At 35.8% G+C, this 22292-nt stretch overlaps 5 protein-coding genes across 6 annotated transcripts; 2 read left to right on the top strand and 3 right to left on the bottom strand.

Annotated features, from left to right (window-relative positions):
* Window positions 1-1617: 1617 nt before the first annotated feature.
* On the top strand, window positions 1618-4570 carry LOC116111453. Its single transcript, XM_031397623.1, has 2 exons — window positions 1618-2936; window positions 4428-4570. The coding sequence occupies exon 1, from the start codon at window positions 1932-1934 to the stop codon at window positions 2886-2888; it is 957 nt and encodes a 318-aa protein (XP_031253483.1). The 5' UTR covers window positions 1618-1931; the 3' UTR covers window positions 2889-2936; window positions 4428-4570.
* Window positions 4571-6290: 1720 nt separating this feature from the next.
* On the bottom strand, window positions 6291-10505 carry LOC116111465 (thymidylate kinase-like). Of its 2 annotated transcripts, XM_031397635.1 has the most exons (7): window positions 10367-10502; window positions 9633-9691; window positions 9009-9371; window positions 8171-8282; window positions 8029-8088; window positions 7059-7163; window positions 6291-6641 (listed from the first exon to the last, which is right to left on the bottom strand). In XM_031397635.1, exons 2-7 carry the CDS (start codon window positions 9668-9670, stop codon window positions 6525-6527), a joined length of 795 nt encoding a protein of 264 aa, XP_031253495.1. In that variant the 5' UTR covers window positions 9671-9691; window positions 10367-10502; the 3' UTR covers window positions 6291-6524. The 2 variants fall into 2 exon arrangements, with proteins under 2 accessions (XP_031253495.1, XP_031253496.1); XM_031397636.1 differs by lacking the exon at window positions 9633-9691 and having other exon boundaries at window positions 6293-6641; window positions 10367-10505.
* A 481-nt stretch (window positions 10506-10986) lies between these two features.
* LOC116111471 (TLC domain-containing protein At5g14285) lies at window positions 10987-12008 on the top strand. The gene has a single exon (XM_031397642.1). It carries the CDS (start codon window positions 11231-11233, stop codon window positions 11951-11953), a length of 723 nt encoding a protein of 240 aa, XP_031253502.1. The 5' UTR covers window positions 10987-11230; the 3' UTR covers window positions 11954-12008.
* Window positions 12009-13897: 1889 nt separating this feature from the next.
* LOC116111472 (lysine histidine transporter 1-like) lies at window positions 13898-16438 on the bottom strand. Its single transcript, XM_031397643.1, has 7 exons — window positions 16292-16438; window positions 16009-16166; window positions 15475-15858; window positions 14995-15388; window positions 14812-14917; window positions 14633-14724; window positions 13898-14372 (listed from the first exon to the last, which is right to left on the bottom strand). Exons 1-7 carry the CDS (start codon window positions 16340-16342, stop codon window positions 14274-14276), a joined length of 1284 nt encoding a protein of 427 aa, XP_031253503.1. The 5' UTR covers window positions 16343-16438; the 3' UTR covers window positions 13898-14273.
* Window positions 16439-18154: 1716 nt separating this feature from the next.
* Window positions 18155-22292, bottom strand: LOC116111464 (lysine histidine transporter 1-like). Its single transcript, XM_031397634.1, has 8 exons — window positions 22154-22292; window positions 20284-20444; window positions 19789-20172; window positions 19305-19698; window positions 19111-19216; window positions 18922-19013; window positions 18749-18817; window positions 18155-18659 (listed from the first exon to the last, which is right to left on the bottom strand). Exons 1-8 carry the CDS (start codon window positions 22196-22198, stop codon window positions 18561-18563), a joined length of 1350 nt encoding a protein of 449 aa, XP_031253494.1. The 5' UTR covers window positions 22199-22292; the 3' UTR covers window positions 18155-18560.

Below are 22292 nucleotides of genomic sequence, written 5' to 3'. Positions count from 1 at the left end.
CAGCATTCTACGGTTTTATGCAACATCTCTCTGAAGATTTGCGTCATCCCCTGGAGAGTTGTTGCTCCTGCATTCTTTAACCTGAAGGGCATGATTAGATAAGAGTAAATGCCGAAAGGGGTGCGGAATGAGCAAATCTGTAGAGGTCGTCCGGGTGCATTTTGATTTGATTATACCCAGAAAATCCATCTTTCCGCAGGAGGCACTCTACTTCTCCAGCATACATTTCTCCTCCAACATCCGAAGTTTCCCGGGGTGAACCTAAAGATTCTTTAGCGAATCAATAATTGAGATTTGGCTGGTGTTCGGTCGGCGTGGCATCAAACGGAGTAGTTGCAGTCGCACCCTCTCCAACGTACCAATCTGCTGTCAGATCCACTGTTTGTTTGGATGGTCAGAGGAGGACCTCAGGTGTTTGTTTGAGCAGATCCACTGTTCGGACGATCAAATCATAATGATTTGGGTCATGGTGATTTCCGAAGCCCAAATTCGGCCCAGTCCAAAAAAAATATGGACAGCCCAAACTCAGAAGTATTATTTTTGTTCATCTCTTATGCCACAAGCCTATAAAATGATAAAATACTTTAGAGTGTATGATATTTTTTTTTTATTGTGATGGTCATATTTATGTGAAGATGGCATGAATTTTTTGGAGGACCTATTAAATAATCATATGATTAGAGCTATTAATATTATAATAATAGAAAAACGACGGGGTAATTGGATGAAAATTACATCAATTTTGTGTAGACGCTATCAATGTCTTAGTCTGATAGAAACTTGTTGACTTAAAAAAATAAGTATTAATGTTTATGAAGACCAATCCAACCCAACCCAACCAATTAAATCATAGCCCTTAGATAGTAGATACGTGAAATCTGAGGGTGATGGGTATGGGCAGTGGGACCGTGGTATTTGTGGTGGTGGGTTTTAATAGGTCTCGTGGTCACCCCCGTAAACCATAAATAGAAAAATGCAAGATAAAAGGAAAAGTCCCATAATGTAAAGAGGATGTGAACTTTTCAACTTCTCAAGTTTTGATTGGTTAGGAGAAGCCAATTATATTCCACTAATAAATTTAACTAAACAACACTCATTAACTGGACCAGGTGTAGGACCCATTAGAATAAATTGGAGATTGAATCAAAACCACATTGTGTTACCACGTGGAACCCCGCTTGATTTCATATGACGCTACCTACACATTGCTCCACGGCTCCACCCACGTGTCCTCATCCTACCTTACAATAACCCCCCACTCTCTCAACACATTCCTGATTCTCACATTTCCATATTTTTCATTTTATTCTCTTTATTTTCATTTGTAGAAAAATAAATTATTCCAAGACAAAATGGGCAAAGATATTTTCTTCGACAAATTTCCTTTTTTTTTTTAATTTTGATGTGACGAGGACTGTCAACAAAAGATTTGTAATAACAGTCAGGCCGTTCCCTAGATTTTTGATGCACACGCCCCTGAGGAGCGAGTGGAAGCAGTAAAAGAGCGAATGGGATTGAACATGCTTGGTTCCTAATAAGAGTGAACCACGTGTGCAGTTTCTCGAACCTCCCCTAAACGCCTTTTTTATTTTTCTCATTTTACAATTGACGTAATAGTACGCTATTTTCAAGAGAGTGCCCACGTGTACCCACTTTTACCCAGTGCAAGACACGAGCTCGTCCCTGATTGGCCAACACGGGTGGGACCGGAGCTACCGTTCTATTATGTCAGATACGTTACCTTTGTATAGGGGCCCTCTTAATTCATGTCTTTCCAGTGCTACGAATGTTGCCCTAGACACGTGGTGCTTTCACGACGAAGGATATCTACTTCTGCTATGATTATCGCCTGAACTCTCTCTCTGAGTCTGAGACACTGAGAAAGACTGCAAGAGAGAGTAAAGTTAGAGAGAAAAAAGACGCTCTGGTGGATGGAAATGGAAGTTCAAGCTAAAGATAGGTGGCGCATGCTAACGCGGGCTGGTGCTGCGCAGGATAAAACGGTTATCGAAAGAATAATGCTCGGATTCCGGCCGATTGCACCGAAACCGGTTGCCGGAGGTGCTGCTTCGGGTAACTTACAAGCTGTAAACAAGAACTTGATGATTAGTAATGGTAGATCTAAGAGAAAGTACGTTAGAGTTCGGAAGAATAGGGATTACAGGAGAAAGAATAATAACAAAACGAGTACTGATCATCATGGAAGTTGTAATAAAGATGGGCTGGACGATAAGATCGTGACGCTACAGTTGTTGCCGGAGGGCGGTGATTTAGAGTATTCAAAAAGAAGAGAGCCGTGGTGCAATATTGATGTCGACGGTACGGGAATAGAGATTGAGAAAGAGAAAGAAAAGGTGGTAATTGAAAATAAAATAAATCAAGGGTTTCAAGAAGTGGGAGGGATAGGTTTGGCAGATCAGAGGGTGGAGATGGGTGGCCGGAGAGTGGTGGAGACGTGGGTGACGGTGGAGAGAGTTATGAGTAGTGATGGTGATACATGCATGGATGGGAGGGGAGGGTTGGGGAGTGAGGACTTTGAGATAATGAAGAATCTAGAGAATGACACGTGTCCGGGGTTTATATCAGACGGGTTGAACAAAGTGAAGTGGGTGAATGGAGCTTATAGGAGGATGGTGAGGGTGAGGGAAGAGGGTGAGGGTGAAGGTGAGGATTCAGAAGAGAGGACGACAATAGTGGTGTTGTTGGGGATGAAAGAGAAGTTGCCATGGGTATTCAGTTCATTAACGTGTAAAGTGAGGGTAGAGTACGCATGGAAGAAGGAAAAGTACTGGAAGAAGATGGTAATGCCGTGTGATGTTTGGAGAATGGAATGTGGAGGATTTGCATGGCGGCTTGACGTTGAGGCTGCGCTGAGTTTGGGACGTTGAAGACGCCTCCAACCTTATATATCATCAACAACCTAAAAGGAATATCAGGTAATCTCGACTATACTATATGTTATATTAGAAATATATTATATTATGCCAAATATGAAGAAGAAGAAGAAGGTAATTAATTAAATCGTTGGCGACTTGATTACGGAAGTTAAGTAAGCGAACAAATGCATGGACCATATCTCAAAAATTGAAACGTGGTGACAAAAATCAAATAGAATAGAGAATCTAAGTTAGGCATGGGGCATCAATGATTAAAAGTTTAGTAATTAAGATTGAGTGATGATGCTCTGGTGGCTCCGGCGGCTTAGTGTTTGGTTAGATTAAAATAAATTGGTAGGTATATTATATTAATATATTTGATTAGAAAGATAGATTGATAGATATGTTATAAAGATTATTAAATTGTCTTTTTTTTTAATATTAATATAATATTATTTTTTAAATTATTTTTTTTAACCCCTACATTTGAAATTTTGTTAAAACACTTTAGTCATATAAAACTTTAATTTATAACAAAATCACCCCCATTTACCCCAAGTCACTGTCAACAACTAGCCAGCCACCATCGTTGGCCGCTGTTGGAATGGCATACGACTGATTGGATCTGGTTAGTCGTGTACCGGTAAAGCCTTTTCAGATCTATAACTTTTCACGATCAAAGATGTGGCCGTAAAACAGTCATCATTTTACAACTAGATATGTGGCCTTTTTTTTACCATAGATCAGGTGTCGGTTGTGCGCCATTCCATTATCGGCCAGTGACAGTTAGCGACGGTGGTCGGGTAATTTTATTAAAGCCCAATGGTATTTATGTCCTAAAAAAATTGTATATAAGAATAAAAATAGGGGATGAATATATCCAACCCAACAAAACTTATACCAGAGTATTGCAAATCAATAACTCTTACCGATACACAGTAAGACAGATGTCACGTCAATACTTGCAACAAAGATGCATCCCATGATTGACGGATTAGACCATGTATGATATATTCTAATATATGTTCTCTCTAAAGATATACCACCACAAAATAAGTAAGAGTTATGCTACAATTATACACCAAATTTATGTATCGAATAATGTAATAAAATTTTGACCGTCGATCAATATTAATTGACAATTAGGATTTTATCATATCATTCGATGCATGAATTCGATATATAACCTTTGATGGTTGTATTTTTTCCGAATAAGTAAAGGATATATTCAGTAGGTTTTAAAAAGATGGAATGTATATGCATATTAAGTGTTATTTTGAGCATTTCTTATATAATCAATCTAATCTCTAGCTAAAAATTGTTATGTTGTGTACTTCTTTTTCCATGAACAATATGTATATATAAATTAAAAAGAATAATATATACTACATATGTAAACTATTACCTTCAAACTAGCATAATTTGTATAAAGAATTTGTAACGATGATTTTGACCTCTTGTTTTTATTTAGTGCATAGATGAAACAACATTGTTTATTGTGTAATATAGAACAAAGATTTGGCTTACCAATTTTTTTAATGTGACAATTAGGGTTTGTGATCATGCATGGAATCGATGCCTTCAAGAAGCAGTAGTGATGAAGCTAGCAGCGAACAAGTCCAAAGTGTAAATTTATTATATATATATATTATTCGTACTAGTATGGGATTGAAACTAAGAAATGTAGATATAGTTTCCTGTGACAATCGGATATTAAGTCATGTGAAGACTTTATTTTATCAGGTTTTGGTGAAAACTAAGCTAAATTTACCCATCTCAAATAATGCATTAAATGATTTGACAATATTTATATTACACATCATTTGGGATGAATAACGGGCTGTTATGATAAGTAATCTATTAATGTCATATAACTTAGCCTAGATTATAAGATACATTGGTTTAAAATTTTATTTACATTAGCATAAATTTTATGAATGCACACATTTACAGAGTTTATATTCAAATTTTTTTATTACAAGTTATTAATAACGTGGATAATGTTTATATTTGATTAACCGTGACATTTAAGATATAAATTTTATAAATACAATATTATTGTAATTGAATAATGCTTGCCCAATTGATAACTGATTTCAAGTGAAATGAACTTATTTGCAATGTAAAGTTGAGATTAACCTTCTTGACTATTGGGAGACAGAAAAAAAAAAAAAAAAAAAAAAAAAAAAAAAGCTATTATTTACCAAATAAAAATCTCATTTTTTTATAATTAATGCGAGGGAAAACACAGGTGATTAGTGTCACATCAATTAAAGTACAAAATAGTATTATTTATATTTATATTTAAATCAAAACGTGAAAATTCTTTTGGTTGATTAAAACTTTACAGTGCCCCCTATCTCTTGCAATCGACCACTGTTAGTGTTGTGTCATTTCAACATTGGGTTTATACTTTATATGATTCTACTCTTAATATCAAATTTATATTCAATACTACAAAAAAAAGAGTTTATGTCTTATAAAAAATAATATATTAATACTTATTTTTTAGAAAAATATAATTAAAACATTTATAAGCTTTAAAAATAATAAAAAGGTACTTTCGGAAAATCTTTTTTTGATAAATTTTAATAAAACAATTTGCTTTTGTTTTTGATAAAAAAATGTAAGTTTGAAATTTTTTGTAATTGAATGGCACTTAAGACTATGAGGTGTTGAGAGTTGTTTTGTCTCACCAATTAACGATTAATCATCAATGAAAATGGACTTTATTAATTAAAAAGAGAATACAGGTATAGTATAATAAGCATATCCATGTCCATGCTCACTGTTCAACATGGTAGATCTTATAATATAACTGAAAGTTGGTCAGACGGCAATCATACTTGCACATAGTGATTGTGTCGTGATCTGTTTGTAAATCCATGGATTCACAGGTGCGGTGGTCGTGTTTTAGTAGAAGGTGGGCTTCGATATTTTTCTTTTTTCAGCCAGAGAAAGATATTGAGATAGACGGAGATTTTGATTATTGAAATTTTTTTATTTTTCATTAAAATTACTGTAATGACCTTTATACCAGCTGAGGTGTTAACATTTTTAAACAGCTACGTTAGACTCAAAACCTTTTCGAAACGGAAATATAAGCTTACGTCCCTCAAATAGGGTATTGTTAACGTTAACAGTTAGATTGGGAAGGCTAATTCAGTAATTTTTATATGAAAGAAATAACATAATCTTTTTTTTTTTTTTTTTCTTTTGTGAAACTCAGAAGTTTAGAACCGCCACATACGCAGCCATCAGAAGACGGTGGCCACCATCTCCGTAAGATTTAAGATGAAGTGATAAACCATAAAAGAGGTGATTCACGAGGGTCATGGACCCTTCACATATTGCAGAACTCTGGTGACATTTGAAGCACATAATTACTCACTTTTTTAATTGAATTAAACAATTAACTGTTTCATATTAAATTACGAAACTGCAATGTATTCCTTAACCAATAATTTCGGATAACCTTAAGATTCCCAGAAATATGAAAAAGTCATAATATTAAATTATATGAATATGAAACTCAATGGCTTTTCGGTCGAGTAATCAATGATTCTGCAGAGAGAAAAACACCCGAAAAAAGCTCGGGACAATACCTGTTTCACGTTCTCTTCATGAACAAAAGATAGCATGAATTAACTAAGGTGACCAGAGGAGGGAAAGGGGTTTCCCCTTTTTGCAAGCTAAGACATGATCCACTACAATATCATGCAGCTCTTTCTCAACTTCGTCAATACCTTGGCAGCCATCTATGATCTGCAATCACAACAGCGATTAGCACTTCGACTGCTCACCCATGAAAACAAAACAAATTCTAACTTTATGTGTTGTGATCTCACATCGGATTAAAACGGGTTAGATCTTAAGTTTATAAAGATGGGCAAAAAATATCACCTATTGGTAGTCTTTCAGTAGTTTGTATTTGGTAAGCACTTGAACCGGACATATGATAAGGTGCATTGATGAGGGTGATCAGACACTTGTGTGGTCGCTTTTCTTTGTTTAACCAACATTCAGTAAAATTATAAAAGAAACCAGAAATTTTTGTTTGCAGCCACCAAAAGCCAAGAGTTTGTGAAAGGCTCAAGTGGTATGATCCACGGACAAAATCATTATTCACAACCAAGATGCAGAGTATGCAAGCCTTTCCATTCAGACAAAACAAAAAATTACCTTCCAGGAGGAATCACGGAGGATCTGATAGCATTGGGCAACTTTCTTTTGAAACTCAAGGTGCTCATATCTCTCACCTCCATAGCCTCCTCTTTCAGCAGCTTTCTGACAATTTTAAAGCAACATTTCAGTTCTAGAGGATTTTAGAAAGAAATAAGTACCAACTAAATAAGACCTCCAAAATGCATGCACCAAAGAGGCATTCTCACAAGTGTGATGTTCCAGGTGACAGTCTAGCTGATAAGACGTTACTCTGTGGAATGAGAGGACTATGGATGAATCCCCTCCACATCAGCCTTTGATGAGATATAGTTTAATTTGTATGACAAGCTCCATGATAATTTCTTTAAAAACAATATTAAGTTCCACTTTCCAGCAGTAAAATATGATGATCAATTGAAGTTAATGAACATGGCTGGGTTGTCCCTAAGATGCTACTTACACCGACTTTTTTCTGGATACTAAATACCTATAATCTCGTGCAAACAAAAATTCCACCAACATTGTATGAACACTATGGCTTCACGAATGGTTTCTCATCTTTATTAAAAGTTAAAAAGAAAATCCAAAATTATATATATGAGGCCAAAACTTTTCAGTGTATGGGTGAATGAGTCATCTTTTTGAAAAAAATAACTATGGACTTACAAAGTATTCACTGCCAGGAATTGTCATAAAACCACATTAATTTGTTTACAGTAAACATAAAACCACTTTATTCAGGGATTATTGTGATGTCTCTCACGAAACTTGGTTGGAAAACCTAGCCATCAGACAAGAAAGTTTCTTTGCCTGCCTCAAAACAAATATTCAGAAAGAGAAAAAGATCTCTTGGTCAAAAATATGAATAATGCACAGCTAAGAGCAAGGTGCCTGGCAAAATGTAATTCGGAAGTAAAATTCAGGGCAAAAGTCACGATATTTGCCTCTGATCATCCAAAACATAAGACAGTTGACATAAACAACTAACCTCTGGTGGTATATCTAGGAAAAGTACCACATCTGGAGCCAGCAACCCCATTTCGGGCGCCTGCAAAAGAAAATCACGTTAAATATCTAACAGATGTCAAACAAAAAGTTTATTTGTAAAACCATTTTCTGCTTTTCTTCACCTTACACCATTCAACATCAACTCCTTTGGCAGAGGAGAATGCCACCCCAGAATAAGAGTAACGGTCAACAATTAGAGTAGTTCCAGCTTTCAGTTTAGTTTCCATCATTGACCTGAAAAATTAGTGTTCATAACTTTTAGTTAGTTCTGTTTAGAGTATTGCAAACCTAAGAAAGCCACAAACTTGTCAGAGAATTTCACCTCAAATGATAGCAAACTATTGAGTGTCCATGCTACAGGAAACCCAAACTTATTATTACACCTAAGGAGCTAACGTAACTACCAAGTGCACAGATGGCTCCACTATAACCCTGTTGTTACTAGACCACCACATGGAGAAGCAGAAAATGGAAATATTACCATGTATGCCACCATGCCCACCTGAAGGCAAAACTCCACTCAACTACTACCCAAAATAAAAAGATGAATGTTTATAAGAGGCCTGCATAGCATACAATCATCTCCCCCAAGAGCTCATGTAGCTATTACACAAATAAGAGGACATGGTCAATACCAACAAATTCAAATCTCTTGGAAGTGATTTCTATCTATCCAAGATAGCAGAAATAGAAAAACGGAGCAAAATAATTGGATTCACTAAAATGGCTTCTCGAATCAACTAAGTAAAGGCAGCCCCACCTCACAACCACCCCAATGCCAGATACACAATTCAGTTTTCTGCCTTTGAACTATCATTAAGTACAACTGACTGCCCCATGCAAAGAAACTACTAACGAAAACAATAAAATACATACACATACACAAACAAAAAAAATCAGCTTATGTGTATAATATTCTAAAGTAAAACATAATAAGCAATGCATGATATCGAGACACACCTCTTCTCCCAACGATTAGCACTGAAGAGCAGATGAATTGTGTGATCATCCAACTGCGACTGATTCAAAAGATAAGCAGATATCATTTGCCCGACACTTGTAGTTCTGTCAGGGAATCGCCATAACTCAGCCGAGTGACCCAGACCCTCCAAGTATGAGAGTAATTTACCAGATTGTGAAGTCTTCCCACATCTATCCAAACCCTCTAGAACTATCAAAGCACCTCTTGAATCAGTATTACCAACACTTAGGTTGCAATTGTTATTGTTATTGCTTTCCATCCTTATTGCCCTAACAGAACAATTTGGTAGATGATTCAAGTAAAAGTTCAATGACCGCCAAGGTAATATAGCTCCAAAATTCCTAAAATTCAACAGCTATATATTAGATAAAATGACCTCAATATGAAAATATTTCAACTATATTTGAGAACAATTTAATTGATGTTAAAGTTTCTCATTGTTGGGTAGTTGAAAGTACAGTTAGTTCATTGTTTCCAAACAACCCAACAGACACACACACAAACACCAAAACAGAAAGCTAAGAGTAACATAAATTTAAGTACCCCACTAGAAATGATACATAATAAAGTTTTAGCAAAAGCAAATAAGAAAACATACTTACAAGGTCTTAGAAAGAGTAAAAGAGCGAGCATATGTCATGTGATTTCCCAATCTAGAAAACTACAGTCAATCAAGAAAACATGAAGTTTCAGAATCAAGTGAATAAGCAGCTTGATGGGTTTTCTACAGTATTTATGAATGAATATACAATAAGTTTAAGCCATTAATGAGACTAGATGATATCATTTAAAAAATTTGAACCCGATCAGACATGAGGCAACTGTGAATTTGGGAATATAGCCCAGGTCCGGCCCCAAACCTAAATCCAGCATACATCTAATCCATGAAAATCAACCACTTTTCTTTTCATTTCCTTCCCAGAAATGGTAGGAATAAATTCCGCCTTCATTGCAACATCTACCGCCTGCTGCCCGTACTATTCTTATGTAATGATCATGTTGTTCCTCCAAGCTAAGCTTTGATGCGCTTATTTTACTTATGACACTCTAATTCCAAGTTGATATTTTTCATTTCATTCTGAACAAAAACAACATGCCAGAACAAAATTTTTAATTCATCGAATTAACTTTCTGCAGATGAAATTCTCTAAATTAAAAAAAAAAAAAAAAAGTTAAAGTAAGAATAAACATTCAAAATTTTCCTTTCTTCTCTACTCTATTTTCCCGCCGTTTCTGAGCAACCAATATGAGACAAACTCGATAGAAACGCAAATACAATCAAAGATTTAAAATTGAAATCCCTAAAGATTATTCTCTAAGGAGTTACTAGACTCACCTGAAAGAAACTTCGAAATTGCGTTGCGATCTGCAATTGCTGAGATACTCTCTAGGGTTTTTAGTAACAAGCACAAAGAAAATTTAAAAGCACTTCAATTCTGTTGTGTTTTTTTTTTTTTTTTTTTAGTGTAGTTGTTGTTTCTACTTTAGGCGCGGACCTGTCAGCAAATAAATTCAACTTTTTGAGGGTTGACCGTATCTTACCCTGAACCCGAGGCCACACAATCAGCCCGCGACATGAAGGCAAAACCGACGTGTTTCACTTTCACTTTTTAGTCCTCAAAACCTTTGTGGGTCAAAATATAATTTTTCAAAGCTGTTGTGTGGTGGTTGCCCATCAGTTATTGTCGTTACATACAAGACTCCAGAACAATTGCCTTGCCAAACCTCTACCTATCCTATCCTCCCCACAAATTAACCACTCAGGCTGATTAATGAAGTATATAAAAATTGTTTTTCTTTTTTCTTTTACACAAAATATAACATAATTTTTAAACCATTAGATCAAAACATTTTTGATGGTTAAGATTCAATACAAATTACATAATGTCATAATCAATACACTTTAAAATGTAATCTCAAGGTCCATTCAAATCTATATTTATCAGAACACAAACCGTAAAAACAAATTGCCACCCATTTAAAGAGTCGGTGTATGTTTCTCAAAACAGTCGCTTTAGCCTAATAAATAAGAGCTCTTTCGAGCTCTCGACTCCTCGAGAACTACGATTCTTGTTAGACCCATTTACCCTTTTTCTTTTATTTTTCAGATTTTCAATTCTCAATTTTCCCAACAAATTTCACCCACTCACCCTCTTTATAAACCCTAATCTCTCCTTATATTTTTTGTAATTTCAATTCAATGGAAACCCAATTATTTATTTTCTTATTACTCTTCTTCACCATCTACCTTATCGCTTACTTTCGTGTTTTCCGTAACTGGGCCCCGAAGATCCGACCCGAAGCATCCAGTTGCCTCATCTCTTTCTTCCACGGTACTCCCGCTGTTTTTTTAGCCTTAATCGCTATACTTGGTGACAAATCCCGCGGGTTCTCTTCTCCAAATACTAAAACCCAGAATCTAGTTCTCGAGTTTAGCATTGCCTACTTCATTGCCGATCTTGTTCACTACCTTGTCTTCTTCCCTCACGATGTTCTCTTCATTGGCCACCACTTGGCCACTCTCTTTGTCTTTGTAACCTGCAGGTACTTGGTCGCTCACGGCGCGTTTGCTATTCTCAGTTTGTTGATTCTGGCGGAGGTGACGAGCGCGTGCCAGAACACGTGGACTTTGGCGAGCGCCAGGCGGCATGACGTGGAGTTGGCGGGTAAAGTTTACCGTACATTGTCGCCGCCGTTTTACGCGTTTTATAGCGTGGTTAGAGGGGTTTTCGGGCCGTTATTTGTTTATGAAATGTGTGTGTCGTTTATGAGTGGGGCGGCTGATAATGTAATTCCTAAATGGATTTGGATTTCTTGGATGGTTGTGATTGTTTCAGCTATTTCTGTTAGTATTTTGTGGATTATGGGTCTGTGGGTTCAGTTGTATAGAGAAAGGATAGGTTTGGATAAGAAAATTTTATAGATATATTCAACTTTTATTTATTACATTTATATATAAAGGAAATTATCGTTATTTATTTTGCTTTTATTGTTTCTCAATTGATTTATATTATATGCTTGTTAATGGTTTGAGTGTTTCTGGCAGCTCTATGCATCGATGGATTGGAAAATAAATTTCTTAAGAATTTGACAAAGTTGGTTATTAATTGCATTATTTTGAAGTTGAAGTTGTGGTCTTGTTTGGTACAGGCTTTTATTTTTTATTGTTGGTTGGGTTCTTGATTGAATGTTTCTCCTTGATTGAGGATGAATAGCACAGAAAGCACTCTGATGCTTGAGTTGATATTGGGAGTATTTAAGCAGGTTTTTAGTATGGGTGCTCATGCGGTTTTTGGTTGAGTGTCCCAATTCTTTTAGAATTTCCATTCTTGATATAAGGTGTTATTAGCTAATGCGAATATGACTTTCAATTAATAAGTTTGGTAGTTTTGTTTTCCTCATAGTTACTTGTTCATTGTTTCAAACTAGGACCTTATTAAGTTGGATATATAAGTCTTGCCTTATGCTGTTTTGCTGTCCCTACAATTGATCATATAAGGTGAAAATAAATATATATCCAACAATAATATAATACTCTTTATGTAGCCTAGTTGGAAGTTTGATCAGTGCAAGTGGTTTGGTTTCGTTTATTATACAGCTAGGACTGGCCTGGAAGTGTAGTTGCTTATTGGATTTTGTGACAAGTTGTTGGCATCATTTATTCTTCTTGCATGTCCTGTAACCTAGAATTTAATAAAAATCAGTTGTGTTGGGTCGGGTGGTTGTGGACTGTGCCATGACCAAAGTAGTTGTTCTGCAAAATTCTAAGATAAGTATGAAGTAACACTTATATTTTGATGAACCTACATATATTAGCTGTGGAAGTCTCCATGCATTATATATGAATCTATTATGTTTTAGGAGATCTAATTGATCTGTTTCCATTCGCATATATGCTTCAACATTAAGGAACTGGTTGTATTTGCTTGTTTATGTTGATGAAGATATTTGAAAGGGCTGAAGCCAAGCTCTTAAAGATTCCGGAATGGAATCAGCATGTTTCATGAAAAGTTGTTCGGAATTTATGGTTTGAACCTTTTGTCTGAGTGAGTAACTCCCTAACTGGCATAATGATTTGAGGTCGTGTATTAGACTAACAGTTTTAGTTTCAGCAGAAAATGTCATTGTATGCCCCCCATTAGGGTCACCTAATTCAAAGTTAACCTGCATTGATTTGTGAAAGATGTTATAGGCTTTAAAAGAAAAGGCACACACTTGCATAGTAGGCTTTTCCACAGCCTTTTTCATATCATTATTCGATATTTGGAGTTAGCATTTTACTGAATTTTGCTGTAGTTAGGAATTTAGGATTTACACCCACTATTCTCTATGCATGTCTAGAGTTCAAAATAACCAAAACAAAGAATTGGTTGCAAATTACACCAATTTTGAAGGACTAAAGGGAATCCAATCGTGTAGTGTAAGCATTGTGTTAGGGTTTGGGTGGGTTTCTGTAACATGCTATGGATGCTATTTTCATTTTCTTTGAGTTGTTAAGGTTTGAATGTATATGTCTGGGCTTTCCCACCTACTAGTTTCAGCTTTTGAGTAGTTTTCCTTGACAGCCATGACTTTCTATGATAAATCTGATTGCTTGACATCTTAACAGTTGAGAGTAGATTACTGGTAAGTGTCTTTGACTCCATTACATTCAATTGGGTTCTTCTAACAACCATGATTTCCTATGAAAATCTTAACAGTTGAGAGTAGATGAGTGGTTAATACCTATTAATTCCATTCCAATATTCAATTCCCTCTTCCCCTGTTACTGAGATTGTGGATACCTGTTTAGCGAGAAACCAATCGATTCGCATTGCTGCTATTGTATCGCACAAAGAGAACAGAGATCAATCTGTCACATGCCATATTACACTACTAATATTAGAACCCAGAAAAATTTGTTAACTAAATGCCAGCGTAATACTGAAGTAGTAATATACATTGTAACACGTCTGTATAAACACTTTAATGCAGTGACCAAAGTCTGGAACATAGCGATGCACATTAACACATGCAGTGAAGACACAAGAAAAGAATATACTGTAAAAGCCTCAAGGAGATTTTCCTTGGCGCCGTCCAACTCCAGACACAAGCAATGTAACAAATGCTCAAGAGACGTCTTACTGATAACAAAGATGGCTGATTATTAGTATGCCTCAGCCTCACCGTTATCATCTTATTCCACCATGATACACACGCCTGAACCATGACAGGATTTCACAGAAAGTAGCAACTCAGATCCGTCAAGAGTAGAACTTGTACTCCTTGGCTTTATCTATGATATTCTTTAACCCTCCAATAGGTGATAGAATCATTAACAGGAGACCGAGTATAATGCATATCTGAAATTAAGAACCCAAATCAGATCCACTAGTTTGTTGAGTTTTAAAGCAGCATATGAATCCATGAATCTGATGAATGTAAGTAGAACATACCCAGTTGGTAGTGGTTCTATTCGACTTGAAGAAACCAAACATATATCGTTCGGTGTATTATGTTCCATCGACTTAAATGAGATAAGATAAACAGAAATTAGTATTTACCATTAAAAGAACAATTTAATTAACCACAATTTGTCAGGAAATTAATTAGAAAGACTTACAAAGTATGTTGTTGGGGCAAAAGCAAATCCTCCAAAGAATCCAAGAAGTCCACCAAAGAAAGGGAAGGTGATGGCAACAAACATTGTGAAGGCTGAAATCAAACATAAATTGCTTTTTAAACAAAAAGCTACTAAGTAGATAACATAAGAAACACAATGAGGAGAATGAATTTCCTTACCAACATATAAATTGCGAGTAATGAAACGAAGTGGTGTACTGGGCTTGAAATGCAATTTAGTTACCAACGCAGTTTCTAACATATCAAATACTGGCATTGCATAGAGCTGCATAAACAAAGCAATATTTCATCAAGTACTCTACTAATCTACCTGCAGAAAGGACTAGAATTTACAAACCTCACCTGATAGCTACCAATAACATGAACGACAACAAACATGTTAGCCATTACAATTAACCATGTGGGTTTCTGTAATGATATAAGAATGTTGTCTTCAACTCCATTGCCAAACATATAGTATCCAACAAGTGCAACTGGGAAGTAGCAAAGAGCCACAACTATATAAGCAATGATAACTCCATTCCACATTGGTCCCTTTGATGGCTTCTCTGGTGTTGAAGGGATTGTGGCTTGAATCTCCAAGACCACATTGTGGCCGGCATATGCAAAAGCTACATCACCTAAAGCAGTAAAGAATCCGAAGACTGTGTCCGATGGAGTTGGGGCTGTGTAGCCATATTCCACATTTCGTTGGAGTCCTTTGTGGATGGAAGCTGCCCACGCGATGGTAGAATAACTGCAGGACAAACATGAAATCAAATGAAGTTATGTTTAACCAAACAAAACTCAAATCATATTTGGCACATGAACAAAACAACCCACCTTAAAGACATGACTGCTGCAGCCAAAGAGACACCGGAGATGGAGTTAAAGTTAGGTAGGTGAGCGAGAACAAAATGGACAGAGGCGAAGATCATGATGAAATAAGTTGTTTTGATGGGTTTGCAGCCTTTGCATACTAAATCATGAACCTTCTGGAGTGATTTTCCTCCAGTAACCATGTAGACAATGTCGACGCCAACTTCACAGATGAGCTGTTGGGGCACCACTATGTATAGACCCAACTTCTCGCCAAAGGCATGCTGTCCCAGCTCATGATATCGATCAAACCGTTTTCCAGGAACCATCTCATGCATCTCAACCATTTGCCATAGAGTGTAAAAAGTGATGGTCCATGATAGCACCAGTATCACTACACCAGGACCCCTGAAATTAAAACAGAAAACTTGCCAAGAATTAGTGAGATTGCTTCTATCAACAAACTGGTATCCTTAGTAGACTAAATTTGGTTGAATGGTTCAATAAATAATCTAGAAATTTTGTGAAAAACTATTCAAACTTTTGTGTTGAACATACCATCCAAGATTTGCCATGGCATAAGGAAGACTGAGGACGCCAGCTCCAACCATGGCAGTAACATTGTGGAAAGCTGCGTACCACCATTTTGCATTCCTTGAAGAAGTGATTGGTAGCCAATCATCAATCTCCTTCTGCTTCCTCAGCTGTTCATCTACCTGCTAATAATATGACATCTCCAAGTCAAATTAATAACACAAAATATCCATAATATCACATCTTCATTCTTCAGAGTTATTCTTGTGTGTGTGCGCGAGGGAGAGAGCACGAATGACAGACTTACAATTTGGGGCACGTAGTCCTTTTGATCAGTTTGTTCAACTTGAGTACCCATAATTGCGTTGTGCTGGGCGTAAATTTCAGGCCAGAGGCAAAATGAAACACAAAAGAGAAGAAGAAAATATATGCAGGCCAAGTAAACTTGGAGAGATCGAACTTGAAAATGACTGAAATGAGATCGCCGTCCCTCATGCATGGAGACAGAACCTATACAAGTTGAATTTATTTACAATTGCTATCTTTGTATGTTTCTTTTGTCAGCTTATTAATTTTAAACAGAGCAGAATATACAAACTGCACTTAACTTCAACCTTCAACTTGCTTGGTACTGAACAGATTCTTTAATATGTCATTTCCTCAGAGGACCAAGTGACTCCCCCATTCTCTTCAATGTATGTTGTTTACATCCCACACTTGGCAAGAAATGAACTTACCTGATGTTGAATATATGCTCAAGTTTTCTCTGTGCAACGTATGAATGATGTGACTCAATAACGATATTATGTTATATTACATTATGTAACCATCAAAGTTTCTTGTTTATAATTTGCCCTCATTCAGATATGTTGGTCCGATTAAAATCGAAATATCATAATTTTTTTTTTTTTTTTTTTGATAAGTAATAAGTTTAAGGTGCTAAGATTTTGAGTTCATGTAACCTTAGCTCTCAGCCCCAGCATGTTTAAATCATTAGATGATGATAAATAGCTATCGGTCGATATTCGATGGACTTAACTCCTAAAGTATGATACTGTACCAGAATCATATAAATAAATAAAAAATAAAACAAAAAGACCCTTGAAGCATTGTCGTTTAGGTTGTTTAAACTAGGTGATTATCAATTCCAGGCAAGCTATTAACTTTGTACAGTTTGGTTTTGATCAATTATTGTTTTTCTGGTAGAGACCTCCTTTAGAAGGTGGTTAATATTGTCTGTTTGGAAAAATACATAAGAGTAGTGCCAACCATGAAGATGTTGGAATTTTCACTACAAGCTAAGGCAGGCCTTGAAACAGTCATATAAACATTGGTGGAATCTAATTGAAAACGGCTGGCCTTTAAACAGTAGAATAATAACTGCATATCTGTCTTTCAATTGACTGGTTTCTTACTTTTTTAGTAGCAGTAAGCTGTATGGTCAAATCTTTTATATCTGATACTTCATTTCACAAGTATTGCTGTTTTATTACTTGGCAGAATTAATGATAATATATATATGTTTATTCTCTTTGCTGGTTTGTTGGTAGCCGTAACCAGAGAAAGTCATTTAAAAATTGCAGAAACAAATGGTCAAGTTAAGCCAGAACGCATTACAATACAATTGCAGAAGCAAGGAAGAACTACAGTTGATCACATATTTAAGGACAAGAATATATAATCGGCACACTGACATGTATTCATACATAGGAATAGAAGTAATTCACCGTCTTTGACCAGAACAAACATAAACAAATAGGTATAAATATATGTATATGAAACTACTAGCCTAATATTTCCTCGTAGTCTTTCAAAAATAAAATAAAAGTAGAANGCTAAGGCAGGCCTTGAAACAGTCATATAAACATTGGTGGAATCTAATTGAAAACGGCTGGCCTTTAAACAGTAGAATAATAACTGCATATCTGTCTTTCAATTGACTGGTTTCTTACTTTTTTAGTAGCAGTAAGCTGTATGGTCAAATCTTTTATATCTGATACTTCATTTCACAAGTATTGCTGTTTTATTACTTGGCAGAATTAATGATAATATATATATATGTTTATTCTCTTTGCTGGTTTGTTGGTAGCCTTAACCAGAGAAAGTCATTTAAAAATTGCAGAAACAAATGGTCAAGTTAAGCCAGAACGCATTACAATACAATTGCAGAAGCAAGGAAGAACTACAGTTGATCACATATTTAAGGACAAGAATATATAATCGGCACACTGACATGTATTCATACGTAGGAATAGAAGTAATTCACCGTCTTTGACCAGAACAAACATAAACAAATAGGTATAAATATATGTATATGAAACTACTAGCCTAATATTTCCTCGTAGTCTTTCAAAAATAAAATAAAAGTAGAAACAGCGGTAAGCCGAACTACTTCGCTTTAGCTTAGACCTGTGGCAACGGTATTAGTTTTTGCTGGCATTACACCTACAGCAAGCCAAAAATCTGAAGACAATCTACTAGGCCCGAATAATATGTACTAGTAGAACCTTGATTCAACAATTAGTCTTCTGTAAATATGCATTCCAACAATCACCACTTTTGAGGATGTGACTGACTCAAGAGTAGAACTGGTAATTCTTTGCCGAAACTATGATTGACCTCAATCCTCCAATAGGTGACACGATCATCAAACATAAACCCAATACAATGCAAATCTGAAACCTATGAAATCAAATGTACTTACATTAGAACCAGTAAACAAACAATAAGGAAAATGGAGTGTGGATCAGATTAATTCATGTACCCAGTTAGTCCACCAAGATAAGCTGTATCTCTTTGGTTTGTAGATGGCAAGCCACATGATGCAGGGCAACTGACATTAAAAAAGGAATAAGTGAGATACAGAGCAGAGGTGTAAAATGCTACAAAATATTTTATTATCATTTGTAAATAACATAGATGCAGAATTTAGCTTACATAGTATGTTGTTGGGGCAAAAGCAAATCCTCCAAAAAATCCAAGTAGACCTCCAAAGAAAGGGAACGTGATGCCGACGAACATTGTGAATGCTGTAATAAAGTATATAATAAAACCATTTTTTATATTCAAATTACACTTCTTATAAAGAAATACAACAATCTTATTTTGATTGGGGAAGTTACTTACCAACGTATATATTGCGGACAATAAAACGAAGAGGGGTGCTGGGTTTGAAATTCAATTGCTTCACCAAAAATGTTTCTAACATGTCAAACACTGGCATTGCATAGATCTGCATTAATGCAAATAAAAGCATATTGATTAATGAACTGGAGAGTATGAAACGAAACAGGAATAAATTATGAAAGCTTGAGTTTCACCTGGTAGCTTCCAATAACATGAACAACAACGAACATGTTAGCCATTGCTATAAGCCAGGCAGGTTTTTCCAAGGAAATTAGGATGTTATCTTCAACAGAATTGCCAAACATCCAATAACCAATTAGAGCAACAGGGAAGTAGCACAAGGCAATAACTATGTAAGCGACGACAACTCCTTTCCACATAGGACCCTTTGATGGTTTCTCAGGTGTAGAAGGAATTGTTGCTTGAATCTCAAGCACCACATTGTGGCCTGCATAAGCAAAAGCCACATCCCCCAAGGCACTAAAGAAGTTAAACACTTGTCCACTTGTTGACTTAGCTTTGAACCCATAGTCAACATCTGGTTGCACACCCTTATGGACTGAAGCACCCCAAGCAATAGTAGAGTAACTGTTTTACAACAAACAAATCAAACCTCATGTTAGCATGTCAAATTCGATTTTCTTTAATTGATGGCATGTAAAATAGAGAGGAGAGTACCTCAAGGACATGACAGCAGCGGCCAATGAGACGCCAGAAATGGAGTTGAAGTTGGGAAGATGGCAGAGAACAAAGTGAACAGAGGCAAATATCATGATGAAGTAAGTGAGTTTGATGTCTTTGCAGGAGCTGCACACGGTATCATGGAACTTCTTCAGGGATTGGCCTCCGGTAACCATGTAAATAATGCCAACACTAATTTCAACAACAAGTTGTTGTGGCACCACAATATAAAGGCCAAGCTTCTCCCCAAAGGCATACTGTCCCAGTTCATGGTATCTGTCGAATCGTTTTCCAGGAACCATCTCGTGCATCTCAACCATTTGCCATAGAGTATACAGAGTGATGATCCATGACAAAAATAATACTGCAACCCCAGGACCCCTGAAAAAACAAAATACTTAATATATATTTATAAAAAAAAGTTTTCAAGCCCTTAAAACCAAGCTCGATGTTAAAAATGTTAATCACAATTAAGATAATAGTTTAGCATACCATCCAAGCTCTGACATGGCATAAGGGAGACTGAGAACACCAGCTCCAACCATGGCAGTGACATTGTGGAAAGCTGAATACCACCATTTTGCATTTCTTGAAGAAGTAATAGGAAGCCAGTCATCAATAGCCTTCTGCCGGGCTAATTTTTCATCATCAATCTGTGAGTGACAACAGTACCATTTCCTTTAATTTAGAAAACAAAAATGCAACAAAACTCAAACAAAATAATTAAGTAAACAACTTGGCCATAAATCAAATAAACAGCATTTGAGGCTGAAAAAAGGTAACATCTTTTCTATCAAATTTCTTGAACTTACTAATATGTGTAACATGAAAAAGGGTTTTGTATTTTACTAAAAAACATGTCAATAATAATTTTGATGTTTTGAAATATCTAACACTTTTTATAAGGAGTTATTGGTATCACAATTTATTGGATAAACCAAAAAGCAAACTGTTATATGCCAACTTTTCCGTCGTCACTAATTGGCTTTCAATATCCAATTCAGAAATCACAAACAGACAATTCAGGCCTACATCCCCCCAGTCAATTCGGAGTGGGATCCAACACTTTTAAAGGGAAAAAAAAGTGATACCAACCCATATAACTTACAACACAAAGATGGGCCTTTCTATTATTTTTCTCCATCACTAATATTTAGAGGTGCCAATACTACATCAAAGTCCTTACTGAATCACTTCTTTAGTTTGTAAAGATGTATTTAATTTATAGATGGAGGTGGGGATGCCCTACACCATTTTGCAAGTAAATATCAATCACAAATCATTCACCTAACATGCCCCGAACTTCAACAAAATTTATGGCAAGCAAGAACTATATACTTAATACCTATAAATGAGTAAATAAACATATGGGGAACCTAATTTCAAATTTTTTAATTACAATTTGGACTTCAAAAGTCAGACCACAAATGAGGAAGCCATTTTCAGACACTTTTAAGAATAAGTGTTGCCGTCACGTATTGAAGTGAGAAAATAAAATAAACTTGCCAACTGAGTTCACATGGATGATATCGTAAATATATCGTATAAAAGAGGCGTAGTTGCATACACGTTGATGAAAAATAAAATAAAAATTGCATCATCAATAATAAATAAATAAAGCAGCCAATGGTTTTGGTTTGAACTTTGAACTTTGAAAGTCTATACAAGACAAAAAACTCCTCTGGTCAACTTGATCCAAAGCATAACATGTTGCTTGGAAAACTGTCGAACGAGCTGCCGTAAGAAGAGGGTTAGATGTGTTTATTTTTTTTACGATAAAACTAAAAGAAAAAAAGGTTCAAAATCTTTATAATTAATCTGGCGAAATAAATGTCTTATGTTATAAGTCAATATAGTAACAGTAGAAAGTACATAAACTTTTCTCAGAGAAATTAATACAGAAACAATAAAATTAAATATTACCCTAAAATTTTCGTTTTCATCTTATGTGACAAAGAAAAAGTTATTTAAAGAAATTTGTAGAATGATAATACGAGAGCCTTTCGGCCAGTTCACGAGATCACGTGAGTGTTAAAGACTCAGAAACTGATCTGCAGAGCGCAAAATCATTCTCTCAAGTTCTGTAACTATGAGTATAACAAATCTAAGATTCAGAATATTAGAGCGATAATTATAGAAAAGATAACTCAAAGTTTCATATTTTCTAGTTTTATATGCAACCGGCCTAGAAGTGGAAGGATGAAAAGCGGTAAACCCCAAATCATGACAAAACTCGAGAGCCCAAAAGAAAAAACAGTAATGTTAAAATACATAAAATAAAACTGCATATGGCTTGGAGAAAAGTTGCACTGGCAACAAGGGCTGTGAACAAAGAGAAAGAGCGAAAGAGAGAGAGACTAACGCTGGCTTGGTTGTAATTGTAATCACCCGGCCCTTGAGTACCCATTATAGCTTGTATTATCGGTGCAGTATGTGTATTATATCACGATATTGAAGAGAGAGAGAAAAAAAAAGATAAGGAAGAAGATGAAACAATGCAA

Source organism: Pistacia vera, unplaced genomic scaffold (genome assembly GCF_008641045.1).
Source record: "Pistacia vera cultivar Batoury unplaced genomic scaffold, PisVer_v2 Contig639, whole genome shotgun sequence".
Classification (NCBI taxonomy): Eukaryota; Viridiplantae; Streptophyta; class Magnoliopsida; order Sapindales; family Anacardiaceae; genus Pistacia; species Pistacia vera.
Note: the sequence above shows the minus strand (reverse complement) of the source record. Positions and strands in the feature narration are given on the sequence as shown.